This window comes from Megalobrama amblycephala, linkage group LG14 (genome assembly GCF_018812025.1).
Source record: "Megalobrama amblycephala isolate DHTTF-2021 linkage group LG14, ASM1881202v1, whole genome shotgun sequence".
Classification (NCBI taxonomy): Eukaryota; Metazoa; Chordata; class Actinopteri; order Cypriniformes; family Xenocyprididae; genus Megalobrama; species Megalobrama amblycephala.
In genome coordinates this window covers 52,838,529-52,861,809 of record NC_063057.1, presented here as the reverse complement: position 1 = coordinate 52,861,809, position 23,281 = coordinate 52,838,529, and the positions used below count along the sequence as shown (strand labels likewise).

The window sequence follows — 23,281 nt, the reverse complement described above, 5'->3', positions numbered from 1 at the left end:
TTTGAGTAAAAAGGTGTTTTCTTTACCAAGAAAGCGGCAAGATGAAAACCACTTTTTTCTGTTTCAAACTTTAACATAGCATCTTTTGGTTATAAAAACATTCAAAAATTCAAATCTAGATTTCAAAGGTTTATAATAAAAATTATTTTTCCCCCAAAATGCAATAAATCCATGACACGTTTTTTTTTTTTTTTTTTTTCAAAATGCAATTAATCCTTCAATATAAAAGTTATTTTTCAAATTGAAAATACACAGCAAAGTAAGTTGATTCACATATATGACAGCCTCTGAACTTTGTCAATCCTAATCTTATATACAGGCATTTGACTAAAAATACATTGTCGCTCCCAAAATGAATTCAACGGGTCATCTTGTTAATGTTATAAATTAATTATGTCTCTGTTTGTCATTACCGATTAAAGAGTTTCTGGCACCACCGCGCGGTTAAAATAAACACATTTGCCGAGTACATTGGTATTAAAAACGGCTTTTAAAAACTGTTCGTGATTCAGTTTTGGGGACCGTGACAGAAGTTTGATGCTGTTGTGGAACAAGCAACAGCCGGCATTTTTCCTCCTCCTGACTCGAGTGCCTCATCTTCTTAATCTCCTCACATAAATGATTACATTTCGATGACTTATGTCTTTTCCCCACCACAGGAACCACCACAGGTTCATCAATGCCATCAAAATTATTCATTTTTCTGTTTTTGTTGATCACAAACTAAGGAAAACTACGATGCCGGGTGTATTCAGAGCGCCGCCATTACGGTTTACAGTGCGTGGTATGGTGCGCTGTGATTGGTTGAGGGGATATATCGCATTCTGCAGAGAAGGGAGACTGGCGTTTGTCGCGTTTTGGAAAGAAAGGAAGAAAACATGACAGAATAACACAACGGATATCGCATTTTGTGCAAAATTAATAAATTACTTTCAATACCGACAAGATACAATACTGATTTTGGTGGAAACAAAAAAAATTCAAACTCACGTGCTATTCATTTGGATTAAGTTCTTTCGGTGTGTTCAAGCACATATTTTTTCCCCAACGCAGCCGACGTGAGGCGACTACACCAGCGACTTTCATTGCCGCTAGTCGGGTTGGTGTGTCCCGGCCTTAAAATTTAGGCTACCTTCACACCACAGCTGAATGTGGGCCAAAAGTGAAGAGTGGAAAAGTGTCCAAATAAACAGGGAATCTGGTGCTGGAATTGTGAAGAATGGGCAGTGTCAAGTCAGGATTGGTCCAGGTAAGAGGACAGGGTCTGATGGCCACACATGCTACCTTCTCTCTGGTCCAGGGTGTGAGGGGTGGCAGCTTCTCTCAAGCGGCTCTTCTGGTGGCCACGGCACGTTGAGGGGGAATGACGGCCCGGCATCCTAGCCCGTCAGTGGCTACACGCATGCTTCCAATCCAGACTGTGGTTCTGATGACTTGAGCACTCGCGACAGTCTTTTTACGCTGGTGTCCTCGTGGGTCCAGGAGGGTAGTATGGAGGATTCCTGCACCGCTGAGTGCTCGAGTCGCCGGATGGGAAGCACACGTTGTGCCGCCAGCAGGCTAGAATGCCAGGCTGATATTCCTCTTCACACGCTGTAGCCATACGCTGTAACATACAAACTCATGTTGACGCACCTGATAATTTCCTTTGCTATAGTTTTAAATACTAAGTGGTTATGGTAGCTGCCCTCTAACTGTGATTATATAGGGGCATCCATTATATGTTTGATTCGGTTTAATTTTCTAGAATCAAAAGATTGTAGATAAAAAAAAAAACTTGTATTGCTGTGAAATTCCATAATGTAAATGAAAATGAAATAAAATGACAAACTGAATAAGACAATGAACTGCATTATTCAATTTATCTTTAATTAGAGAAAATATCTACTGTTGGGGCTCACCATTGTCTCACCATTGATCCTAGGTGTTTGTAGCTCATTCAGTTAGTCCAGTTGATTTCTTTTACACAGTCAAGGGAAGACAAGTCGCCTTTATCTATATAGTGCTTTATACAATTGAAATTGTTTCAAAGCAGCTTTACAGGGATAAACAGGAAAATAATAATTCAATGATTCAAATAGAGTTCGATTCTGCTGAAAAGCAACTCTAAAAAGAAAATAGTGTCATTGTCTAGCTGAGGTCAGTTCAGTGTTGATTCAGTGTACACTGTTTCAAAACACCTTTACAGAAAACCTGGACCTACATGATTTTACATTGTACTAATGTATAAAAAAAATACCTGCATGTTATTACATTTATAATTACACTGTTAACACTTCCCTTACACTTTAACCCACCCTTATGCTGCATTCACACGGGGCTTCAGCGTCAACACTTGATGGAGGGCGTGTCTAAAGCCAATCACATTACTTTCCGGTGTTGCTCGAACGCAATTGGCTAGCGACTCCTCTAGGGTGTTTGCATAAAGCGATCTATTGGCTGACGCCTGCGTTGGCACTTGAAAAGTTGAGAAATCTTCAACTTATGCTGCTTGCAACGCGAGTGAAGTGACGCGATGGAACCCACAATTCAGTTCGGCAACGCATGACGTTACCCATTCAAAGTAAATGAGAAGCGTTAACGCCGACGCCCCGTGTGAATGCAGCGTTAAGCCTATACCACCAAATCTGTCCCTAACCTTTCCCATATCCCACCTCAATAGCAGCAAATGTGTTTTCAATACAGTACTTATTTTTTGATACAAGTACATAGTGGTTAAGGAAACCTAATATAAAGTAGGTCCCAGAAAAATATTGCAGAAATAATGTTTTGAATTCATTAAGGTCATTATTGAGTAGTCTTCAAATCTTCATAGATCTACATCAGGGATGGGCAACTTTGGTCCTGGAGGGCCACTCACCTGACTGCAACTTTCTAGTAATCCTGAGGGCTGTTCCAAGATTATAATACAAGACAGGCTTATTTTGGTTAGTCAGACTTATTGTCGATGGATTCTGTTTCATAAAGCAAATTAAAATAGTTCAAACTAAGTTACTCTGGAAACTTATGCTGGGAATCTAACCTGGTCCGGGGCAGGCTAACTGTCAGCTTAGCCTTAGTTGATGCTTAACCAGAATACCATTAACACTGACCCGCTGGGAATGTGATATTACCGCTGACTCTATGGCATCCTGCCAATAAATGTAATAAATTATAAGATACAAAAAAGTAAAGTTACATGTGTTTAGTTAGTGTGAGTTTTTGTAATGAATGAATTAAAGTCTATAAATATGGAGTTCAACCAATATGTATCAGACTTTAATAATCATGGCATGTCCTTTCATTAATGAGGTGGTGAATGAGGGAGCTATTATCATATGCAGGACATTTCAAAGTGAACATACTTTTCCGGGACAGGTCAGACCCGTTGGCATTTCCTGACAACTACCTGTATGAGTGGCATAGGTTTTGGAAGGGATTGCAAATATTTGTAGATTACTGAGCCTACACATTGCAAATAGCACACGTCACAATAAAGCGCTCATAGTCCCGCAAAAATGTTATGCAGATTGTGTGCATTGCACTTCGCTTTTTTGCCAATGGAACATTTTTGTACACAGTTGGAGATGCAGAGAATATCAGCAAAACATCGTTTTCCCACTCTGTACGAATTGTGTACTTGTCTTTTAAAAAACTACTCAATGTGTTCATCAACTTCCCTGGCCACAGAGCAATTCGTACCATTTAACAGGCCTTTTATGGAATCGCTGGTAAGTTAAAATAATAACTGTATAGAAAGTGGAAATATTTGTTGACTGTTGAATGTTAGACATGGCAATTGGAAGCCAAACACTTAACTTTTGTAGCTTTCCCAAATGTTATCGGTGCTCTGGACACACACACACTACTCTATCCAGGTGAATTCTCAGGAGTTTTGCTGGGAGACAAGGGATATACATGCCTTCCTTTTCTCTTGACTCCCTATCAGGAGCCCCAGACTGAGGCATAGCGCAACTACAACATTGCCCATGGACGCACAAGAGCTCATATTGAAGTGGCATTTGGGCTCATCAAATCAATTTTCTAGTGCCTGAACCACCTCAGAGTGACTCCACAAAGGGCATGTGACATTGTAGTTTCATGTGTTTTGCTAAATAATATTGCCTGTCTGAGGAGAGAAAGGCAACCAAGGATGGTTATAGAGGAAGACTGGGGCACTGAGGCAGTGTTTGAGGACAATGGAATGGGCAAGGGTTATAAGAGACAGTTATGCCAATATGCCAATTATTTTGGTTAATACAGTCCAAAACATGTAAAGCCTTTACTTAAAGTTTTCACTTTCCACTTATCTTTCCCCTTAATTTACCAGACACACAAGTCAAAATTAGTTTTTTTTTTTTTCTTTTCAGGTTTACGCTGACTGTAAGGGGTGAAAACATACAATTAAATGTTGTCAAAAAGAAAAAAAAGTAATGTCATGGTTTTAAATATAGCAGTTCTACTTGTGTTTTTCTCTAGCTATTAGATTTCCAGCTCCAACTTTTTTATGTTGAGTTTTTTATATTGGATGTCAGTATATTTGTCTTCCATTAGTTTGACTGCGCTTGTTTGACTGTGCTCTGGGTTCTGTAGTAACAGAAATTTAAGTTATTTGATTGAACAAAGTGCTTCTTAATTTCTTAATACTCACTTTGTCACATGTGATCCCAGACTGAGAGGGCTCTAGAAGAATGTCAGCATCCTGAAACCAACCAATATTTGGGTAAATACACACTATTAGCACCTCACCACACAAGTAGGCTTATACATATATAATATACAATCTGTGCCTAACTCAGTGTTTATGGGACCTTTTTGACCATTCTTCTAGAAGTGCATTTGTGAGGTCAGGCAGTGATGAAGGCTTGACTTGCAGTCTCCGCTCTAATTCATCCCAAAGGTGTTCTATCGGGTTGAGGTCAGGACTCAGTGCAGGCCAGTCAAGTTCCTCCACACCAAACTCACTCATCCATGTCTTTATGGACCTTGGTTTGTGCACTGGTGCACAGTCATGCTGGAACAGGAAGGGGCCATTCCCAAACTGTTCCCACAAAGTTGGGAGCATGAAATTGTCCAAAACGTCTTGTTATGCTGAAGCATTAAGAGTTCCTTTCACTGGAACTAAGGGGCCAAGCCCAACCCCTGAAAAACAACTCCATACCATAAAGCTCCCTCCACCAAACTTTAAACTTGGCACAATGCAGTCAGGCAAGTACCGTTCTCCTGGCAACCGCCAAACCCAGACTCGTCCATCGGATTGCCAGACAGAGAAGCGTGATTCATCACTCCAGAGAACACGTCTCTCTACCCACTGTTCTTGAGCTAATCTGAAAGCCACATGAAGTTTGGAGGTCTGTAGCTATTGACTCTGCAGAAAGTTGGTGACTTCTGTGCACTGTGTGCCTTAGCATGCACTAACCCCGCTCTGTGATTTTACATGGCCTACCACTTAGTGGCTGAGTTGCTGTTGTTCCCAATTGCTTCTACTTTGTTATGATAGCACTAACAGTTGAATGTGGAATATTTAATAGTGAGGAAATTTCACAAATGGACTTACAGCACAGCTCCTGAGAGTGAACCATTCTTTCACAAATGTTTGTAGAAGCAGTCTGCATGTCTAGGTACTTGATTTTATACACCTGTGGCCATGGAAGTGATTGGAACACCTGAATTCAATGATTTGGAGGGGTGTTCCTATACTTTTGGCAATATAGTGTAGATCTTCTTATAGATCATATTAAACAGGTCCTTAATAGAGTCTGAGTAATAGATTACTGAGTAAAATCGTTGCCTGCTTGCATTAAAAGCCAACAAAACATATTTAAGGAAAAGGGGGATAGTGCAGAACGTACATAAAGCTGAATTTTAAAAAAATGCATGTCTGTCTTGAATGACCTAAATGATGCATCGTACATGATGTTCATGATATACATATGCGTTGTACAGGATGTTCACAAACACAGCACAAGACTTTCTATAACGCCCTTGTCTAGAAAACACACTCTCCACTGTAAAAAAAAAACAGAGATGTTTATATCTAGACTAGATGCCTCTCTTTAACCTGGCATACAAGGCCTCACCGACACGACAGCCCGTGCACAGATTCCCAACAAACTGTCCCATACCGGCATGATGAATCCGATCTTCAACTAGATGGAACTGGATTAAATATTTTGACTGTTGCAATCCCAATCGGACTTATGACCTGATGCTGCTTAAATCATAATTATGCACTGGCTGCTGTTGACCAGAGGAGAACTGGCCCCCTGACTGAGCCTGGTTTCTCCCAAGGTTTTTTTCTCCATTTTTGTCACCAGTTGGAGTTTGGGTTCCTTGTCCCTGTCGCCTTTGTCTTGCTTAGTTGGGGACAATTGATATTCAACAATGTTTTTGATCTGCCTGCATTGACACCATTGTATGCGAACAGGACTGAGCTGAACGATGACATCACTGTTTTCTTCAGTGCTGATATATAGACAAATTAACTAAATTTATAACTATTGATTTTTACCATGGAATAATCAATACTGAATTTAAGCTGGTCAATGACACCATTTTCTTTAAGAGCTGCTGTGTAGCCAAAATTATTTACCTGTTACCACTGTAAAGCTGCTTTGACAGAATCTGCATTGTAAAAAGTGCTATATAAATAAAGGTGACTTGACTTGACATGTTAGTCTTGTATGAATCAGTACATGAAATCACAGGTGTCGGGTAATAATAATTGTAACTCAAATGACATTTAGAAAACTAGTTAAAAACTATCAAATACTAACATATAAAAAATCAAAACCTGACCACTTCTGCTAGAAATCCAATAATGGGCAGTGGTTGGATCTTCCATCAGGACAGTGACCCAAACAAACATCAAAACCAGCACAAAAATGTGTCACTGAGCACAAAATCAAGCTTCTGACATGGCCATCCCAGTCCCCTGACATGAAACCTAAAGAGAATGAATGGAGTGAACTGAAGAGAAGAAGCACCAACATGGAGCTGGAATCTGAAGGATCTGGAGAGATTCTGTATGGAGGAATGGTCTCTGATCTCTCCTCAGGTGTTCTCCAAACTCATCAGGCATTATAGAAGAAGACTCAGAGCTGTCATCTTGGGAAAAGGACATTGCAATAATTGGGTGCCAATAATTGTAGCCAACATGAACTAGAGAAAAACATTTATTTCATAATGAGCTTTTCCACCCATTTTCAATTGTTTTACTTAAATGAAAGGTTAGAATTTTGTGAATTTTTTGAATGAAAGATCAAAAAGATATAAGATTATTTTCATAGCCGCCTTCGCTCATATTACTAAGGGTGCCAATATTTGTGGAGGACACTGTACTAAAATGGTTGTATCTATCTTTTTTTAGGTGTTTTCATGCAATTAAAAAAAGATTAAAAATAATTGAACCTCAAGGAACATTTAAAAAAAAAAAAAATGTCATGACATCTTTAAAAAGCCCCATGCGTTCAGCTGTATAATATGGGCTTTACCACATTTGTGTGTGTGTGTGTGTGTGTGTGTGTGTGTGTGTAAAACTGCTTTAACAGTGTACATTTTGTAAATTAAATGAACTTAAATTATAAAGCTAGAAACACCTACGATTAACAGTAAGACTACTATAATGTTTAGCTATTAAACAACCAGTGGCTTCCAAATGTTACCAGATGAGCCATAACAGTTGCCAAGTTAAATCCAGACTGACAACATGCTTACTTATGCATTCTCTCACTAAAGGTAAATCAAATAATGCAGTGCAATGTTCATTATTTCATTCAGTTTATGACCTTTTATTTACATTCCTTCATTTACATTGTGGCATTTCACAGCAAGACACTTTTATCTAAAATTTTGATTCTGAGGTATCAATAAGTAGATTAAAGCATTGCCGCTATACAAACATAATTAGAAGGCATCCACCATGCTCAATATTCGAAAATATAGCAAAGGATCAAAAAGGTATAAACAAGTAAAGAATTCAAATAAATGGTCATGAAGTTAGATTCAGTGTCAGATTTGACACGCATTCAACTGCATAGTGACAGAGTTACATACTTCCTTTTTAAATTGCAGTGCCATTTAAACCCCTTTCTCCACTAGGAAAACAAAGTGTTTTATAGATGCATGAATTTTCAGGTGTATTTGTAAGTGTAATGGCAAAAAAAAAACTTCTTGGTACACTGATCACAATTCAAAAATGTTTTTAAATTCCAGAGTGAATGTGGAGGTGATGTTGGAAAGCTTTTTTTCTAAACATCTTGTCACACTCTAAACTTTGCTATTTCTTTTTCAGAATGAGTTTGCAAATGACGTTTCAGGTCTTTCTGATATGTAAAACTCTCTTCACAGCGAAGACATGTGAAAGGCTTCTCTCCAGTGTGAACTCTTATGTGAGTCTTAAGATTTCCTTTAAGTGTGAAACTCTTCCCACACTGAGGGCATGTGAAAGGCTTCTCACCAGTGTGAACTCTTATGTGAATATCAAGGTTTGCTTTGTTTGTGCAACTCTTTCCACAGTGATGGCACATGAAAGGCTTCTCTCCAGTGTGAGTTAATATATGATTCTTAAGATGATTACTGTCTGTGAAACTTCTTTCACACTGATGACATTTAAAATGGTTCTCTCTTGAGTGAATCCTCATGTGGCGAGTAAGGTTTTCTTTACATCTGAAACATTTTCCACACTGACCACATGTGAAAGGCTTCTCTCCGGTGTGAATTCTCATGTGACTCTTAAGACTTTCTTTTTGTGTGAAGTTCTTCCCACATAGTTTGCAGGTGTAAGGGCTCTCTCCGGTGTGACTTCTCATGTGGGAATCAAGGGTTCCTTTACGTGTGAAACTCTTTCCACACTGAACACATATATATGGCTTCTCTCCAGTGTGAATTCTCATGTGTGTCTTAATATTTGCTTTTTGTGAGAAGCTCTTCCCACACATTTTACAGATGTAAGGGCTCTCTCCAGTGTGATTTCTCATGTGGGAATTAAGGCCTTTCTTCAGTGTAAAACTCTTTCCACACTGAGGGCATGTGTAAGGCTTCTCTCCGGTGTGAACTCTTATGTGAGTCTTTAGATTTCCTTTTCGATTGAAACTTTTTCCACACTGTTGGCAGGTGTAAGGCCTCTCTCCAGTGTGAATTCTCATGTGGACATTAAGGCTTCCTTTTTCATTAAAACTTTTTCCACACTGTTGGCAGGTGAAAGGGCATTCTCCAGTGTGAATTCTCATGTGGACTTGAAGGTTTCCTATTCGATTAAAACTTTTTCCACACTGTTGGCAGGTGAAATAACTTCTAGTTGATGTCTTTTGAGCTCTTTTTAGTGAGGTCTGTCCAGTCTGTGAGCATTTAAAATATTTTTTTCCACTTATGAAATCATGATGTTTTTCATTCAGATGTTTCTTTTTAATTTCATTCAGTTCTTGACTCTCCCCTTTCAGCAACATCAACTCTAAGGCAAAAAAAAAAAAAAAAAAAAGACATACAAGTTAACCCCAGTTCAATAGCACACAAAGCAACAGATATCAAAACATTTAGGCCTGGTTTCACAAACAGGGCTTAGATTAAGCCAGGATTAGGCCTTAGATCAATTAGGATATTTAAGAAGCTTTAATAAACATGGCTTAGAAAAAAAGAATTACTGGTGTGCATCTTGAGAAAAAACAATGGCATTGACATTTTAAGATGTCAGTGCAAGTTGCTTTCAGTTAAAACAGCTCAAACATGTATTTTAGTCCAGGACTATGCTTAAACCTTGTCTGTGAAACCGGGGTTAGACATTTAAAGCATCAAAACTAACAACATGTATGATATATCCTAGACTCACTAAGCTACTAAAAGTGATGTTACCTGTAATCTCAGTTCCAATCAAATTCCAATATGGCAGTTATCAAGCCCCTTTAAAAAAAAAAAAAACTTCACCCAGAAGTACTGGGCTGGATTTCCCGAAACCTTCTTAACTTTACGTTGTTCTTAAATTATACCTTAAGCTGTACCTTAACATTAATATGTGTTTCCCGAAACATTCTTAGTTAAGTATACCTTCTGTAAGTCATACTTTGGTAAGATTGGTCTGGATCACTCTTAGCTATACCTTATCACTGTTGACAGTAAATAGGAATATATTTCTGAAGCTGTAATACACCCAGTGTTCGATTAGGATTATGGCAAAAAATAAAATGCAAAGATTCACTGCTAAATTCAAATGTGCTTTAGCGCTGATCCAAAGACAGACGCACGCTCTGCGCTTGCCATGTATCACAATTATTCGGTGTTTTTAACCTCATCAGGTTGATTTTATGTTTCAGACATTTAAATACACATTTGAATCAAGTAGGCTACTGCATAAAAAAGACATTTATAGTCTTTTAAAATTAAATTCCATACACTGATGTCTACGGAAGCTGCAATAATAACCCTTTCAATTATATAATTTGACTAAGTGTTTTATTCATATCAGATACACATTGTGTATGAAACAATAAAGTTTACTCTATTCTTATCCCAGTTCACCGGCCACATACTTTTATGTATTTCGGGGAAGATTTCGTAAATCCGACAGCTCTGAATTGCCGTGCAAAGTCATCGCGCAACAACACATTCACTTCCACATATTTTACAATCGGAATATATCATAAAATTCATGATATAGTTAACAAGCTTGTGAATATTTTGAATAGAAAAATGAAAAAACGATATATATATCTGCCAGCTGCATGACGCGTCTTCAATATAGATTTAGTTTGCAATTTGGATTACTTTTATAACATCCCATGAGTCCTGATAAATGCAATTTCTATTTCTGAAGTGCTTCTTTTTATAAAGAACACTTATTTCTCACATAATGCAGTAAAGCAGCCCCTGTATAGTGAATTATCGATTCTCGAGCCATCGATATCAACCAATTCAGCACCGCCGCGATGGACAGCACCTTGTAATGTTGCACTTAAGAAGATATACTTTAAGCAACCTCCTAAGGGATAGTTCGGGGAACACGCCTAGAAATGGTATATCTTCAGTTATAGAGTTATAGAGTCTTCGTAGCGCGCTAAGAGACAACGTTATCGTGTTGCTTCTCAAGTAAGTTCTGTCATGATCACTAGTGAGAGTGCCCTAATCAGCCACTAGAGGGCACTCCATCCCGGACTCTTGTTTTCACCCCTTGGACTACATTACCCATAACACACTTCCCGGACTCATTATCCCATTTCATTGCACCCAGCTGTTTTGTGTTTCCTCATTAGTGTCTGTCTATTTATACTCAGTTGTTTGTGCTTTGGTTATGGTGTTTTCATGTATGGTTTCCCTGTTCTCTGTTTTGGTTTTTGGTTTTCATGTTTCTTGTTTTTGTATGGACTGTCTTTATGGATTTTGACCCTTGCCTGTCTGTGGATTACGTTTCTGGATTTTTCCAATAAATTGCTGCACATGGATCTTGCTTTCTGGACTTTGTGATTCCGTGACAAGTTCATCTTGTTTTAATGTTTTTTTTTTTTTTTTTTTTTTTTTTCTTGTCAAAACTCTTGCTATCATGGTTCTATTAGGACCAATTATTATAATCAACTAGTAAGTATTGAGGAAGCCCTCTATAATTTATTCAGGTCCACCAAACCCCATTCAGATACATTTCTCAGGGATATATGCGGAGCCCATCAATAGGTTAATTCAACAAATAAGCAGGCAGAATAGCTACAACCAATAACCATTTATTATACAAAATAACCAAGGTCCTCTCAAGAACAGCTCGTATTAGGATTGGTGCAAAACTGCTTATGGCTATCACAGATGAAACATGATTCATGCTTCAATAAACTGAGCATTAAGACTCACAGGATGATAAAAAGAGATGATTTGAATGTCTGAATTTGTTTCAGGCATTGAATATATACATACACAAATAGAGTTTTGATGTCTTTAATAAATCTTTCAAACTGAAAGGACTAAATATTAAATTAAATAAATGGGGCTCAGTATTAGGTCTATTAACTGTTGCACCAAAAACCTCCACAAATCTAAATCTCAATGGATGTACTGCTACATTTTTCTGTTCCATTCCTCCTGACCACCAGAGGCAGTACTAAGGACTAATGGATAATTGCTGTGCCAGCTAGATAAGTTGAGAAAAATATAAAAACAAAGCCATGTCATAACACAGACCGAGACGCGAGGATACAAACCACAGTAGCCTCTTTCGCTTTCTCGCTTATGATAGGCCATCTTTTCGTGCCTCCCAAGCTGTGACGGCGCTCTCTTAACTATCATCAGGACGGATATCTCTGATTCCCTTTCTTCACTACGTGAGTGCATACTATTATATTTGATTGTTGTGTCGGCGATACCCTGTGCTTCACGGTACTATCTGGTGGCTGGTTTCGACTTTGCTTAGGTAGCGTTATTACATATATATACATATTCTTCCCGACAATGGACATGATAGATACCCATCATGCTTAGGGATTCAACATCTGAATGTGGCTCTGACTGATCTGTGTTTGGATTGTAATATGATACTGTTGTCAGAGAGACAGCTTCGCCTTGCTGAGTTAGATCCCATCTCATCTGTTAGCCTTGTACAACGGCCGCAGCACACTCAAAAGCATCACGCGTCAGCAGCTACTGGTGCTCCACCGAGCAAGAAATCTTTATCACAGACAGAAACTCTGGAACATTTGCTTTCAAAGACTGTGTTCAGTCCCTACAACCCCCAGTGTCAGCCGCACATACGAAGAAGACATAAGTGGATGAGAGTGATTTCCAACCCCCACATGCTATAGATTTAGACGCGATCTCCATGAGCGTGTCTAATTCACATTTTCTTGATGAAGACTTGGTGGAACCTGCCAGGCAACCCACCCTCCCATATGATGTCTTCTCCAGCCTATCTGCTGCAGGTGGTTCGAGCAGTAGGTCTGTACATTCATCGGGTGCAGGCGCATCTTCTCCAGATGATATTTTATCTGTTGACAATTTGCCTGCCCAGCCTATTCAAACCTGTCTGTAGCCTATATAACTCGATCAGAGAATGCGATCCGCAAGCTGCTTCTTGCCTGTAATAACACAGAGTCAGTGAAAGTTGACGCTTCTGTACCTCAGTTCTTACAGACTGCTGTGTTGACTATGGGTCTTGTGACTCAGGTACTTGGGGACACTTTCAGTGACCCTTCTTACAGTCCGGTGCCAGGTATGGCTTGCTCAGGCAAGGTTAATTGAAAATTGAAAAAAGACATTGAGAGAACTGCCAATTGTACCAGGACATCTTTTTTGGCTCCATTGTTTTTGAGGTATTAGAGAAGAGAATGAAGATGTCAGAAGCCACACGACAACTAACTCAGGTCCTACGGGCACCACCTTTTAGGATGCCATTGGCTCCAGCTCACCCCAGCTTCCTGGAGTCAGTACTAAGCTCTACAACACTTCCTACCAAATCTGATGGGTCATCATGTGCTTGTCTGGTCTGACAACAAGTCACCGGTCTTTCATTTGAATCATCGGGGCGGCACCATGTCTCTTGCGTCTTTACAGCTAACTTGCAAGAACCTCACATGGTCTCAGGGCCTGACAGGCTCCATTAAGGGCCATTCATCTCCTGGGATCGGACAATCAAGTGACGGACACTCTGTCCAGAGACCTGCTGCTCCTGGGGGAATGGAGACTTCACCCAGATGTAGTACAGCTGATTTGGCAATGGTTTGGCAAGGCAGAGGTCAACCTGTATGCCTCAGAAATGACCACTCATTGCCGCTGGTGGTTCACGAGCACCCAGATGTCCAGCCCATTGGGACAGAATGCCAAGCCCAAAAAGGCTGGTCGTCCATGTAAGACAAATGGACAAGAGGACAGAATGATGCAGAGACTCTCAATGGGGAATTGCTTCAACACTGCAGCTGGAAATGCTAGCAAATGCAGTGCTCAACATGGTTAGGATCTGTCTCGGCATACAGTCTCTCACGATTGAGAATTTGTACTGAAATCCCACTCCAGTAGTGACCAAGCCTCTTGTCAGGACAAAGGATCAAAAGACTAGACCAGGGGTAGGCAAGTTTGGTCCTAGAGAGCCACTGTCCTGCAGAATTCAGCTCTACCCCTGAAAAAAAACTCACCTGCCTATAGCCTTAATAATCCTAAAGGGCTTGATTAGCTTGTTCAGGTGTGTTTGATTAAGTTTGGAGCTAAACTCTGCAGGACAGCGGCTCTCTAGGACCGAAATTGCCTACCCCTGCTGAGGATCATGTTCTGTGGACAGAGGAGAACTGGCCCAAAATTCACTTTAGTGATGAGAGCAAGATTAATTTATTTGGGTCCAATTAGAAACATTATGTTCAGCATCAAACTGGTGAAAGACTGGAACCAAAGACTGGACCTTTTTTTCCATGACTAAGATGAGACGATGATGAGACGACACCAACATCATTAAACGAAAATTGTTGTTATCGTTTAAAGATTGAAATGTGGTAAAAAAATAAAAATAAATAACTTGACCAAAATCTTTGTCAAATAAAGGAGAAGACAAAACGTTACAGACTGTTTTTACAAGCTTTCATGCTTACGGTTGGCAGATTACAAGAATTTAAATCCCTAATCAGAGCTTTTCTGTTAAAAGAACACGTTTTCCACCCAGTCTTTTACTTAATCTCTGCAATCTGGCAACCATGCATATGCGCTCTCTTTACACTGCGGAAGAAACGCGGATTATCTGAAAACACAAACAAGTAAGCTGGAGTTCAGCGATCTTCATTTGAGATTTTCTGCTTAAATACAAGTGTCATTCAGTCGGTCTGTGTTCTGTCACGAGGTGCTTGCGTTGTTTGCTGTGACTAAATTGGTGATCGGAGTGCAGGCTGATATCCAACTAAGGAAAATGGCTATTTAAATTGCACAAGTGCTACTGCTAAGAATGCAATGTCAATACATTAATGTTGGTAACTGCAGTTGACTAAAAGCAACTAAAACTAGACTAAAAATATGAAAGACAAAAATGTCAAAGCATTTCCTTCTAAAGATAAAGACTAAGACTAAATCAAAAATGGCTGTCAAAATTAATGTGATCTCAACATGTCTGTCCAGAGGCAACCCACTCAATGTCAAATAAAACCACTTTAATTAGGATACTCATGACATTCTTTAAAAATAATTCATTTCTTAAAGTGGAAACATTTTAATAAGGATCAAATGACTGAGTTCAGCTTTGAGAATGAAACTAACCTGTTTGTTCCTCAGTATCTTCTTGTTTCACACTGAATGTTTCTTCGATCTTTATGTCTTCACTCTCCTCTTTAATAAACGCCATCTTTATAATAGTGTCATATGGATCTCAGCTCCTTCACCAGGAGTTTTTCTCTGTGTTTGGACTCTGTCATGTTTAAGATGAGAATAATTAACAAAAAGTAATAGATGGTTTCTGTCATTTTAGTTAGTTCTTATCACACAGACATGTTTTTGTTTTTCTCAATAAGTTTGGTTTTAGTTTAGTTTAAAAAAACAGGGTGTAACGCACTGTCCATCTTTTTTACAGTCTATATGGTGGCATTATATTAACGCTATCTAATTTCAGAAAAGCACCATTATAGATGCCCCAGGGATGACGCGTTTTTAGGCCAACGGAAGTTAGCGGCGCGCGGGTTCCCTCGACTGAAAGCCTATTATTTTTCCCATAGACTTTTGGAAAATCGCAGAAAATAAGCTCTGTAACAAATGGTTTGACACTTACACGTTTTGTCTTCAAGTAATCTTTACAAGTTAACACACATTTATAGATTTTGAAGCCTAAATAAAGTCGTCAGATATAAAAGGCTAACAGTAGGCTATAAACGGACTACAGCACACCATGGTCGCGGTCAACGTCGTCACCACCAAGCGTCCTCAAACTTTTTTAGAAAACAACTCTATTTAAAAACATGCTCATATTAGATCTGCGCTTGTATGAATACTTATCCACTTTTTCATAGAAATGCTTCCAAATGCTGTCCCGTTTTTAATGATGACGTCTAAAGTCCCCGCCAAAGGAAGTGTCCCTTTTAGCAATTTGTTACACCGCCGATTTGAAGACTAAAAGTTTAAAAAATCCAAGTGGGTTATCTGGTTTTTTATGTCAGTCAAAACTGAAATATAGAGGCTTTGTTTACCACAGACCTTATTCAGGCGATTTAGCAAAAACCCATTCAAAAACCCATAGCTTTATGGCGTTGGAACCGGAATCCTAAAATCTAACTCGCTTCCGGGTTTTGCCTACAAAAACGCGCATCCCTGGGGCATTATAGTAGTGAGGGGCACTTTTGAAAACACTGCTTCATGAAGCTTCGAAACCTATACGAAACTTTGTTTCGAATCAGTGGTTCGGAGTGCGTATCAAACTGCTAAAGTCATTCGATTTCACTATATGAGGCTTTGCTATGTCATTACTGTTTTGAAATGTGTTTTGTGTGTGTGTGTGTGTGTGTGTGTGTGTGTACATGATTAGTTAATCGTGTCTTATTGCCCTGTTTATCTGAGACATCCATATAACAAAACAAAAAATTGATAAAATAACATATTATACAGACACTTGATATTTAATGGTATTCGATGATTAGTTAATTGCATTTGATAGATTAAAGCTGTTTTTATGCATGTTTGGCTTGTTTGTTTTTTTTTTACATTGTTTTGACCAGCAGGAGTCCCCACCCAGGTGAAAAAATATTATAGTAAATTCTAGTGTTTTTGAACCATACTATAGCAAATTGTAGTATACTGTAAATATTGTAGTATTTACAACACTTTGGCAATGAATGCTACAGCATACTGTATAGTGAACTGAGAAACTGTAATAAACACTGTAATATACTTTAGTTTTTACTACAGTAAACTGTAGTGTATTGTAGTATAATACCCTATAGTTGTAGAAAACAGTATTGGGTAAAGTAATTTGTTTATATTACTTTAGTTGTTCTATTACCACAGCAACTATAGAATTACCACAATAAATTAAAGTACTTCACTATAGTATGGTTCAAAAACACTCTAGTACTTACTATAAATTACTATCTGGGCAGGGCAGATGAAAAGAAAATGGCACTAAAATACATTTTATTTCAGTACACTTGCTTCCATAACATACTTAAAGTGCTCTATTTTCGCGCACTAATTTTGTACTTTTTATACTAAAATGTATACTTTACAAATCCTTAAGATAATCTTAAGAACATCAAAGTGTACTCAATAGTCAGCCCAGGTATTACCATCGCTTCTTGTTTACAACATACCGCATTCGCGACAGAGGAAGCGGAATGACAGATCAATTTTCTGTCACTCATGTGTGGATGCTCTTTACTCAAAAAATAAATAAATAAATAAATATTTCCATTAATGATAAAGCATTACAACGTTACTTTCAACAACAATTCAGTTTGGAGTTACTGTAAAAAAAAAAAAAAAAAAATTTTTGCTAGTTTTGTTTGTATAGATTTAAACACGTTAAGTGCTTAATAACAAACCTTTCTCCTGCTGAACCACAACAAACGCAGGACCGAAGCGCAGCCTTATGACATCACACAGACAGACCAAAATAAAAGTCATGTTCACACTCTGCCATCTAAAAGAGTCAAAACTCTATAAATGTCAGAGAAATTCTTAATTTATTTCTTGGTTAAAATAATAAATGTAAAAAAAAATAAATAAATAAATAAAATAATAATAATAAAATTCAGTTTGCATCACTGAATCAATATTTTCCTGTTTATCCCTGTAAAGCTGGTTTGAATGTTTTTTGTTTGTTTGTTTGTTTGTCTTCTTTTGTTTTTTGCTGTCCAGACTTTCAAAAACTCATTTGATAAAATCGGGATATACAAAAAAATTTCCTGGCATTCTGAACATAGCCTATTATATGATGATTTAGTGTAACAAAGTGGCATTCAGGCAGGCAAAGGAGCAGGCTGGGAAGCAGATCCACGTGCAATTAGATTTATTGAAAGAAAAAGAAAAACTAGTGACAAGCAGAGCTATAAATGCTGAGTAGAACCAATGAACTAATGAATTAGTAATGAAAAATGACGAGGAGGTGGATGTGGTCAAATGAGTGTCCATGGCAACCAAAGCCACTGGAAGGCAAGCCTGCAACCTTTAGCCAAAAAAGTGTAACGGCTAATGCTAACGCTCCGCCTCTGGCGGTAGGCAGGGAAGGAGACCAGAGGCTGTTTTTTGAATGGATGTCAATGGATGAGAGGCTTCACTATGCTGATTAAACAGCTTTTGTGGGGAAATAGCTAATCATTTAATTAATCGACAGCCTGTTCTCTAATCTTCAGCATGTTTTACACTAAACAATACTTTCGTTGGGATCTATATGTAGATTTTAGCATGACAAAAATGTATTTTTTTAAGAGAAGGCAGACTAGGGAATGATAGGCTGAGAGGTGCCACACGTGATTAAGTTATGCTTTCTCCAATGGTAAGAGATACAGACCCTCTCATCTCCCTATTATATATACAATCTCTGATGGCAAACAAACAAGGGAACAGAGCAGCAGGGAAACTTGAGGTGAACAACAAAGCAACAATGGAAACACAGAACTTCAAAATAAGAGTCCATGACAACAGACACAGGGAACACAGGCTAGTGATGGGCAAATGAAGCCTTCATGAAGCACTGAGGCTTTCCCCTCATTGTTCCGGGGGAAACAACTGTGGCATTTAATGCCAGTATGAACATAAATATGATGTAATAATGTACACCTAGCCTATATGAATTGCATATATGGCAAATATTTTATTTTCTTGAAATAATTTGTATTCTTAATATTAGCCTGTTGTATGACTGGGTATTTAAAAAATGTAAGTGAATAAGTCTGAATGAAAACCTACTCGTAAAGTAAGATCTGGGGGTTTGAACTTTCCAACACACGAAAGTGAATCGCGCACGTGATTGGACAGAAAATGAGGCTTCATTTGTTATTGGTCACATGATTTCTACTTTACCAGCACAAGCCTCGAATTAAGGCTTCATCTGGCACACCCATTTATGCTTGGCACAAGCTCCGAAGCTTCGGTTCAAATGTCACATCACTAACACAGGCAGAGATTGTGACATTTAGAGTTTAACTCATTCATAGCAGTGTTATTTTGCCTGCATTACAGGATAAGAAAGCTCTTAGGTCTTTTCCTTTTCTCTCAGTTTTAATAACAAAATAAAGGCATAGTTCAGTTGTGCATCAGCTGACTGCTGTAAATGTGGCGTATTCAAATGACTTTGACACAGTTCTTTTATATTTACCCACTCAGTGTTGGGCAGTAATACGTTACTAGTAACGTGTTACAGTAATAATATCACTTTTTTCAGTAACTAGTTGTGTAACTAATAACTAAAGAGACAGAAATCCTAATTATCCCTAGATTAATTTGTGTAAACTTCATAACTCACCCTTGCACATGACGTTACCATTGCAGCAAGCTAGCTTGGAATATGGAAAAGCTTACATTCAGAGTATGGAAATATTGATATTACTTTTATTTTGTTGGGAGAAAAGATGACAAGAGCACTATTGTCAAATGTAAGCTGTGGCATACTTTACTCTGGCATTAGATGGCTTGCCTATCCACATCCCTTTGATCCCGATATACAGTGCTCAGCATAAATGAGTACACCCCCTTTGAAAAGTAACATTTTTAACAATATCTCAATGAACACAAAAACAATTTCCAAAATGTTGACAAGACTAAGTTTAATATCACATCTGTTTAACTTATAACATGAAAGGTTAATAATATAACTTAGATTACACATTTTTCAGTTTTACTCAAATTAGGGTGATGCAAAAATGAGTACACCCCACAACAAAAACTACTACATCTAGTACTTTGTATGGCCTCCATGATTTTTAATGACAGCACCAAGTCTCCTAGGCATGGAATGAAGAAGTTGGCGACATTTTGCAACATCTATCTTTTTCCATTCTTCAAGAATGACCTCTTTTAGTGACTGGATGCTGGATAGAGAGTGATGCTCAACTTGTCTCTTCAGAATTCCCCATAGGTGTTCGATTGGGTTCAGATCAGGAGCCACTGAATTGCTTTCACCCTGTTCTTCTTCAGAAATCCAACAGTGGCCAACAATCCAATCATTGTCATGTTGGAAAAGTGCACGGTGACCGAGGGCATGTAGTGATGGTAGCATCTTCTCTTTCAGTATAGAGCAGAACATCTGTGAATTCATGATGCCATCAATGAAATGCAGCTCCCGACACCAGCAGCACTCATGCAGCCCCACATAAGGACACTGCCACCACCATGTTTCACTGTAGGCACCATGCATTTTTCTTTGTATTCCTCACCTTTGCGACGCCATACAGTTTTGAAGCCATCAGTTCCAAAAACATTTATCTAGGTCTCATCACTCCAGAGTACAGAGTCCCAGTAGTCTTCATCTTTGTCAGCATGGACACTGGACAAACTCTAGGTGGGCTTTTTTGTGCCTTGGCTTTAGGAAAGGCTTCTTTCATGGACGGTCACCCATGCATGCCATTTCTCTGCAGTGTACACCTGTATTGTGTACACTGGGAAATAGTCACTACAGTTTGGCTTTCTACTTCTTTAGTTAACTGCAGTGAACTTGCATACCGATTTTCTTCAGCCTTTCTCATCAGAAGACGCTCCTGTCGAGGTGTTAACTTCCTGTGGACGACCTGGACGTCTATGTGAGATGATTGCGGTTGTAAAGTTAAGGGGAGAGAATTTGCTAAGTCGAGCAGTTGGAGCCCACCTAGATGATCTGATATGGTATATAGTGGAAGTGAGTGTTTAAGGAGAGCTTGGACTTCTCAAAGGAGAACCGGTTAAAATAGAGCTAAAAGAGAATGCACGGCCGTATAGCATCACTACTCCTTGTCGTATTCCAATTATTCTTATGCCAAAAGTGGAGGAGGAGCTAAGATGAATGGAACTCTTAGGTATCATTGAGAGTGTTACCGAGCCAACAGAATGGGTGGTCCCTGTGGTGAAACCATCAGGAAAATTAAGAATCTGAGTCGACCTTAAAAGGATAATTGAGAATATCCAAAGAGAAAAATTCATTCTCCCCACACTGGATGACATTCTTCACAGGCTAGCCGGAAGAACTGTGTTCTCCAGCCTGGATGCGTTGAGTGGGTTCTGGCAGATCCCTCTGGAAGAGAAGAGTGCCAGACTCACAATGTTCATTACGGCACTAGGGAGATTTTGCTATCATTCAGCATTACATCGTCACCAGAGATTTTCCAAAGGAAAATGTTTGAGCTATTGAGTGGCCATGAGGGCACCACTGTATATATGGACATCATCCTGTAGCAAGTTGTAGCAATAATTCACCTTTTACCCAGATACGATTATAATTTATGATGTATGTTGTCAAAATAATTCATGTAAGGTCATAAGAAAATTAGTTTTCTAGAAAGATATTTGATAGGTGGGTTTTTTTTTTTTTTTTTTATGTACAGTGCTCAGCGTAAATGAGTATACCCCCTTTTAAAAGTAACATTTTAAACAATAACTCAATGAACACAAAAACAATTTCCAAAATGTTGACAAGACTAAGTTTCATATAGCATCTGTTTAACTTATAACATGAAAGCAAGGTTAATAATATAACTTAGAGAATAAAATTCAGTTTTACTCAAATTAGGGTGATGCAAAAATGAGTACACCCCACTGAAAGTCTCTGGAGCAAAGCTAAATTTTAGATTCCAAATGTCTAATTTAAAAAGAATTCAACCACAGGTGAGTCGAATTATTCATTACACAGGTGTCCAGCAGACAGTTGACTATAAAAGGGTGTTAAAACCCCTTCCCATTTCATGCTGTCAGCAATGGCACCACATGGAAGAGAAATGTCACAAAACCTGAGAAAGAAAATAATTTCTTTACACCAGAAAGGTGAAGGCTACGAGAAGATCAGCAAAGCTTTACTAATCAGTCAGAAAACTAGAGCAAAAGTGGTACTTGATGGAAACTGTAATTCTAAAATCGCAGTCCAGTTTTCTTGTTGGGTTTAATAGACTTTTTTTTTTTTAACATAACACCAGCAGTAAAACAAAATAACTTACCTCAATATGTTTCTTTAGATTTGATGGCGAATTTTTGAAGGCAGAAATGTCCTTGGGTGAGTGGGAGACATTTCATTCTGTATGAATATTTATTAATGGCACTAAAGGAAACAAAAAAATTAACTAAGGTACGGCCATATTTATTAATGGCACTTCGAAGTGAAAATAATCAAATTGAAGGGTCTTTCCAAACTGAAGTGCTCAAAACTGGCCACTTCAAAGGGCCCTTTGAAATGAAGGATTTCGAGGGTACAACTGATAGACACTTCGGGCCCCCATGATCCTTTGCACAGGGAAGTTGTTTAATGTCACAGAATGGGTACAGGAGGCTCTGAGTTTGATTTTACCTATCAGTGGGTATGTATAGTATTTTTCTATACTACTGTAATATTTATACGAGTTAGATTTGGTACATTATTATGGTCAAAATGACATTGTACTTAAACAAAAATACTTTACAGCTCCCTTTATCAGTCTATTCAAATATTTAAAATACATAGACACAATATACAATATGGTGCAATAAACCAAAAATAAATAAATATATAAACTAACATTAAACAAAGGGTGCAGCTTGCACAATCTACTCCTCCTTGATTGTCTCATTAAGATGACGCAGAAGTGCGTTCCAAAAAAATAGTTTTTTTTTTTTTTTTACCCCTACACCCTCTTCCATGTGGTGCCATTGCTGACAGCATGAAATGGGAAGGGGTTTTAACACCCTTTTATAGTCAACTGTCTGCTGGACACCTGTGTAATGAATAATTCGACTCACCTGTGGTTGAATTCTTGTTAAATTAGACATTTCTAGTCTAAAATTTAGCTTTGCTCCTGAGACTTTCAGTGGGGTGTACTCATTTTTGCATCACCCTAATTTGAGTAAAACTGAAAATTTCATTCTCTAAGTTATATTATTAACCTTACTTTCATGTTATAAGTTAAACAGATGTTATATAAAACTGAGTCTTGTCAACATCCCTTCATATTCAGTTTAAATTGTATTTGAGTACAGATCCCCAAAAATAATACTTAAGTATAATAATCAAGTATAATTATTCAAGTACTTTACACCCCTGATATGCATGTATGAATATCTATATCTGCAATAGACATCAGCGGATGATTTTCATAGGATTTTGTTTTTCATTAATGTTAGATAATTATGCCTATGTTAAAATACTGGTTAAAGCTAATATTATTGATCATCAGAGAACCCTACAGACAAATTGCTCTTAGCTTCTAGTGACAGGGATAGT

At 38.2% G+C, this 23,281-nt stretch overlaps 1 protein-coding gene across 1 annotated transcript; it reads right to left on the bottom strand.

Moving 5' to 3' along the window:
- Positions 1-7,748: 7,748 nt before the first annotated feature.
- Positions 7,749-17,510, bottom strand: LOC125246063 (gastrula zinc finger protein XlCGF57.1-like). Its single transcript, XM_048156902.1, has 3 exons — positions 17,448-17,510; positions 15,181-15,328; positions 7,749-9,430 (listed from the first exon to the last, which is right to left on the bottom strand). The coding sequence occupies exons 2-3, from the start codon at positions 15,263-15,265 to the stop codon at positions 8,241-8,243; spliced, it is 1,275 nt and encodes a 424-aa protein (XP_048012859.1). The 5' UTR covers positions 15,266-15,328; positions 17,448-17,510; the 3' UTR covers positions 7,749-8,240.
- Positions 17,511-23,281: the final 5,771 nt, after the last annotated feature.

What these genes read in the sequence shown, in the direction of transcription:
- LOC125246063 (XM_048156902.1), bottom strand. Translation starts at nt 15,265, where the DNA reads ATGGCGTTTATTAAAGAGGAGAGTGAAGACATAAAGATCGAAGAAACA. An exon ending in AGATACTGAGGAACAAACAG is followed by an intron (nt 9,431 to 15,180) that starts GTTAGTTTCATT and finishes TTTTTGCCTTAG; the next exon opens with AGTTGATGTTGCTGAAAGGG.